Below are 6,149 nucleotides of genomic sequence, written 5' to 3' on the forward strand. Positions count from 1 at the left end.
TAGCTTATTTTTACAGCTTTTGCTTATACATAAAAGCTAATCCAAACAGAAAATACAAAAAATGCTTAACTTACTCTGGAGAAGCACTTTTTTTCAGAAGCACTTTTACTAAACTAAAAGAAAGCACTTTTTTTATAAACCAATCCAAACAAGGCCTTAAAATACAGAAATAATTTTAAATAAATTTAAATTAAAAATAATTTAAAAATATAGTTTTTTATAAAATATAACAAAGAATTATTTTTTAATGAAATTAGAATGCATCAAATTTATGGTACTCTTTCTCTAATAAAATAGATTCACATGTGACTAAAGCACTCACATGTGCACTTGCATTTTAGCGCACCTGAAACTAAACATTGTAACCATTTTTGCATTAGGAACTTAAGTAGCGTTTGGTTAGATATAGTTGAAAATCCAGAGATTTTTAATTATGGTGTAGTTATAAATTCTGAAGTTGAAAATACAGGAGAGTCAAATTTGGTGTTTGATTGACTGGAATTGAAAATGCTGGATTTCAAAATTTTGTGTTTGTTTGGAATGATTGTAAATCTGGATTTTGAAAATATATGTTTGATTGGATGTATTTGTAGGATATAAATACCTTTACTAAGGATACTCCACTTTGGGTCATTATTAAATTTAATTAATTATAAATACACAATTAATTGTTATTAATAGTAACCAAAATAATTATGCATATAATTACTTAATTTAAAATAAAATTATGTTTTCATTACAAATTATTGTTATTTTTTATAATTATAAAAACTATATTACACTATTTATAATGTTTTATATTTATAATTATTTATATTGATAAAAATATAATAGTAACCATTTATTATTAAGATTAAATAATATCATGATTTTATTTTTTTATTTATATATATTTTTATTAGAAAGTCTCACGTGGCACCATGTGTGAGACTTTTTATGGAAATCCAAAGTGTTGGAGATTAAACTACGGCCAATTTGGACGTAGTTTTAAAACCAACAAAATCCATCTGCACTGCATTTCTAAGTACTTTCAAATTCTCAAATCCAATCAAATAAATACCAGATTTTGAAGTTTTTTTTAATTACAATTACATGTAGTTTTATATCCGGCAAAACAAACACGTCTTTATATTACTAATGCAACCAATACCCCAGCTCGAACGGGGTTAAGCTTGCCCTTAAAGTGTATTTACCGTCAAGTATTCTTACTTGTTAATTGTTATTACTATTCTCACAACTAACCGAAACCGAAATGAAATTTTAAAATACAGTAATAATTTTAAATAAATTTGAATTAAAAAATAAATTTTAAAATGTAGTGTTTTATAAATATGAAAAACCATAATAATTTTTTTATAAAATCATAATGCAACGAATTTATGGTACTCTCCTTTACCTCTGTAATATATATATTTTTCCTTTTCATAAATTAAAAAAAATAAAAATGTTGAAAAGACTAGACACTTTTTACCACTACCACCACTGTTAAAATATATATTTATATATATATAAAGGTAAAAAACCATGGGATACAAATTTTTCCCTTCCATCAAATATTCCGATCAAACTGCATACGGACACATTATTAAGATATACTCCAGCACACTTCCCAAAGACGGAAGAGCTTTCTCCATCTCTCACACTCAGATCTTTAATCACACGGATCTCGGAGCGCCCAGAAGTAGGTACGTCGGTACTAGGGCTGTATGAAAATAGGAAAAATATACTACACGAAGTTGGTAACTTGGTAACAGCGCGTGAGAAAGAGAGAGAGAGAGAGGTGAAAGAAAGATCACAGTTCTCCTCCTCCCTTTTAAAATATTCAGTTTAAGAGAAAGATGAGAAAAAAAAGAAGAAGAAGAAGAAAGAGTGCTGTTTCGGGGCATTCAATGGAGCAAAGAAATCTTTAATTGCATTGCATGATTGGGGGTTGGCAGTGCAAGTCAAATGAAGTTAATATTATGAAACAAATACTTAATTAATTTTAATTTTTTTTTTGTTTTTTGGGTTCAGGTCTGTATGATTGACTTGTGGTAAATGAAGTTTGGTAATGATCCATCACACACAGAGAGAGAGAGAGAGAGATGGGGGGCAGGGGCTCTTTGATCATGACGGGAGCTGCTTGTCTCTTTCCCAGTCTTTTTGATATCTTCTTTAAAAGCTCCCATTCATATCCGGGGTCTTTTTTCTTATAAAACTTCATCTTACTCTTTTGTCCTCTGCTCTCTTTGGTTTTGCTTTCCTGCTAGTGCTAGTGCTAGTGCTAGTGCTGCTGCTGCTGCTGGTAAAAACTTCATCTTTCTCTCTTCTTCTTCTTCTTTGTCTTTGAGATGGGAACGGGGTGGAGGAGAGCTTTTTGTACGTCGGCACGGCGAGAGTCGCCGGCGGAGAAGCAGCAGGTGAGCCCAAGTCCAAGTCCAAGGAGTTGTACGAAGCTAGGTGGGTTGTTTTCCTCGGTTAGTAACCCGTCTACTCCGAGGTTGATACAACAACCTGAGTCGGCTGTGTCGACGCCTACACTCCGGTGCCGGACTAGATCTCCACCTCCACCTCCGCCTCCTGCTGCTTCGGTTGATGAACCGAAGCTGCAATGCAAGACGAAGCTGAATCCGATTACGCCACCGACGTTTAACATTAGACTCTCTGCTGCTTCTCCCAACCCTTCTTCTCCTATTTCGCCTTCTAGATTCGCTCTCTTTAAGGCCAGTCTTCGTCTTTCTCGGGTATGTGCTCTTTTTTCTGCAGATGATGGTACTCTTTTTCTTTTTTCTCTAATCATTGATTTTATTTTATTTTTTCTCTTCATTCTTTTGGAGGGAAGACTGATGATGAATGATTCCCATCCATCCATCCATCCATCTTTCCATCTATCATTCATTGGATTGGCCGTTGTAGATGTTGTTATTGTTGTTGTTGTTATTGTTGTTGAATAATGATGCGATTTGAGAAATTTTGACTTATCATTAGTATCATCATTTTCAAAATTTTCTTTTTTGCTTTACTTTTCTGATTGTTGAATGGATGATGATGGTGCAGAATAGGTGCGGGATCTGCGCGCAGAGTGTGAAGAAAGGACAGGGAACTGCTGTTTTCACGGCGGAGTGCTCACACTCTTTCCACTTCCCCTGCATCTCATCTCATATACGAAACCATGGCTGTCTTGTTTGCCCGGTTTGCTCTGCAACCTGGCGTCAAGCTCCCTTCCTCTCCTCTTTGCCCCAGATGAATAATTCCTCAGCTTCAGAACCAGAACAGGGGAATGCCGAGCATGGCAGAAGAAACAGGGAGGACAAATCTTGCAGCGTGGAAGCACCAAAATCCAAGCTTTACGACGATGATGAGCCTCTGCTTCTCTCCTCACCCGGCTGCGCTGGAGGTGGTGGAGCTGCTGCCGGTGGTTCACGGTTTGTTCCCATACCAGAAGCAGACGATGAGGATGATGATGGTGAGTTTCAGGGCTTTTCAGTCACGCCCACCAGCACATCACCCAGATCGCCCCACCCGGCTGCTGCTGCTGCTGCTGTTGCTGCTGGTACTGTGGTTGGTGTCGATGTGAGTGTGGTGCCAGTGGCCGCGCTAGTGGCGAGAGGTCGGAGCCACCAGAACTATGTGGTTGCGCTCAAGGTCAGAGCACCACCAACGACAGCATTGACATCGTCGGCGTCCTTCCCCAACCCATCACAGCGAGCGCCCATAGACCTGGTCGTCGTGCTGGATGTGAGTGATAGCATGACAGGTCCGAAGCTATGCATGCTGAAGCGAGCCATGAGGTTACTCATCTCCTCCCTTGGCTCTGCTGACCGGCTTGCTCTGGTAGCTTTCTCATCCTCTGCTAAAAGGCTACTCCCACTTCGCCGGATGTCTCCTCAAGGCCAGCGCTCAGCTCGTCACATCATTGATAGATTGGTCATCTCCCCCAACAAAGGCCAGGGACCAAGGTGCGTCAGTGAAGCTCTGAGGAAGGCCACCAGAGTTTTAGAAGATCGCCGGGAACGTAACCCAGTAGCCACTGTCATGCTTCTCTCTGACGGCCAACAGGGCGATGAAAACAAAGACAACACCCACCGCCGCCACCAGCACCAACACCACCCAACGTCTGTTCCTACTCGCTTTGCACATCTGGAGATCCCAATTCATGACTCTGGATTTGGTGATGCTTCTAAGCAACAACAGGAGCAGCGAAACCATATTGGTGGTGCTGAGGATTCCTTTGCCAAATGTGTGGGTGGATTACTGAGTGTGGTCTTGCAAGATGTGCATCTCCAGTTGCTCTTTCCATTGGGGGAGGTATCTGCTGTTTATTCCTTCGGTGCTAGTGGTGAGCGTGCCGTGGCTCTCGGTGCCGGTAACTCAATCAGACTCGGTGACTTATACGCCGAGGAAGAAAGGGAATTGCTTGTTGAATTGCGAGTGCCGACATCTGCAGCATCTCATCTAATGCACCACCATAATCACATGTCTGTGAAATGCAGCTACAGAGATACGGCCACACATGAACTGATTCGCAGCGGAGAACGCCACATCCAGCTCCCTCCTCTCCAACACCGCCCGTCCACAGCCACTGTTGCAGTGGAGGAGCAACTTAGAAATCTATTTGTCACCACTAGAGCAATTGCAGAATCACGGCGGCTTGCCGAACTCAATGACCATGCAACTGCAATTCATTTGCTCACTTCAGCTCGCTCATTACTATTGCAATATGCTTCAATCTCCGCATCATCTGATCATGAAAGCCTTCTGCGGAGTTTAGAAGCCGAGATGGCAGACATCCAATTGCGCCGCCACCACCACAACCAGCAACAGCAGCTGCAATTGTCTTTGTCACAGAGACGGAGAAGAGAGCGGAGAGAATCAGCCCCTCCGTCTTCAAGTGATGGTGCTGAGCCCTTGACTCCAACTTCAGCTTGGCGTGCAGCCGAGCGGCTTGCCAAAGTCGCCATTATGCGGAAGTCATTGAACCGGGTTAGTGATCTCCATGGATTCGAGAATGCCCGGTTCTAATCGACAACTATCGGAACCATTCATATACATAATTAGATTTTGAACTATCACAGATGGAAGTAATAGAGTCTTCTTTTGTAAAATGTTTGGTTCTGTTCAGATGCTGTATAGATATCTGCTTTGTAAGTTGCCAGAGTGAGTTTGTGCTTTGAAACATTGGTATAGTTTAGTGTTTGTGGCTAGTAGTAAGTAGTAACATACACTCATCATCTGAGCCTCTCATGTTATGGTTTGTCATCTTGCTTGTGTGGCTCAGTTTGTGATATATAGAGGAGAACTGGAGGCTCAATTTGATGTGGGTTTAGTCTTTGTTTCATCTGTTGGTGCCATCTGAGATTCATTTGTTTGAAGCTTTGAATTGAGAGACTTTATTTCCTTCTTCAGATTGCAGTTTTCTTATTTATCTGTTTGTTTATTTTTCTGACAAAGATCTATAAATTGGGTATTCCTTTATTGCTTTTGCAGATAATGGTATCAGTAAGGCTGGCTATTCTTGGTTCTCTTTTCCCTGAGAACCATAACAAATTCTTCTCAGAATCAGCCTTTGCTTAGCAGTACCTGGAACATTACTGCAAAATGAAGAAAGTTGCAAAAATGGAAGAAGAAAAGTTTTGTTTTTCTTATGAATAAATTTATTTTACTGAAAAAGTTTTTGTTTAATTTATTTAAAAAAACATTTATAAAAAATAGTATAAAAATTGACCTTGTGTGCTTGTGGTTAACAGTAAAATATTTAATTTATAGCTTATTTTGAAAGGACATAGTAATCCAGTGAGCATTAATGAAATTTCAGAAGTTTGTCAGTATAATATATGTACTTGAGATCACAAGGCCTTTGTATGTACATATATTTTTTGATTTATTTATTTGTGAAAAGTACATTAGATGAACATGTTAGAAGAATTAAATATTTGAGACTCATCATGAACTCAGTTATTAGTTTATTAAAAAGATTTGAAGAGGTACATGTATCATCCCAGAAGGGCCAGAACAAAAGACTCATTGACCCAACATTGCACATGAGATACACACTAATTGTTTATTTGAGGTAGTGGGAAGGAACTTGAGATTTTCTCTTCATTTTATTTTATTTTATTTTTGTATTACTTATTGATTTGTTGATATATTTATTTATCAGCATCACTTGC

The 6,149-nt window shown here is 39.0% G+C and overlaps 1 protein-coding gene across 1 annotated transcript; it reads left to right on the forward strand.

Annotated features, from left to right (window-relative positions):
* The first annotated feature begins 2,124 nt into the window (after positions 1 to 2,124).
* LOC120267024 (E3 ubiquitin-protein ligase WAV3) lies at positions 2,125 to 5,384 on the forward strand. Its single transcript, XM_039274704.1, has 2 exons — positions 2,125 to 2,723; positions 3,037 to 5,384. The coding sequence occupies exons 1-2, from the start codon at positions 2,331 to 2,333 to the stop codon at positions 4,999 to 5,001; spliced, it is 2,358 nt and encodes a 785-aa protein (XP_039130638.1). The 5' UTR covers positions 2,125 to 2,330; the 3' UTR covers positions 5,002 to 5,384.
* The last annotated feature ends 765 nt before the right edge of the window (positions 5,385 to 6,149 follow it).

The sequence above is a fragment of the Dioscorea cayenensis genome, chromosome 8 (assembly GCF_009730915.1).
Source record: "Dioscorea cayenensis subsp. rotundata cultivar TDr96_F1 chromosome 8, TDr96_F1_v2_PseudoChromosome.rev07_lg8_w22 25.fasta, whole genome shotgun sequence".
Classification (NCBI taxonomy): Eukaryota; Viridiplantae; Streptophyta; class Magnoliopsida; order Dioscoreales; family Dioscoreaceae; genus Dioscorea; species Dioscorea cayenensis.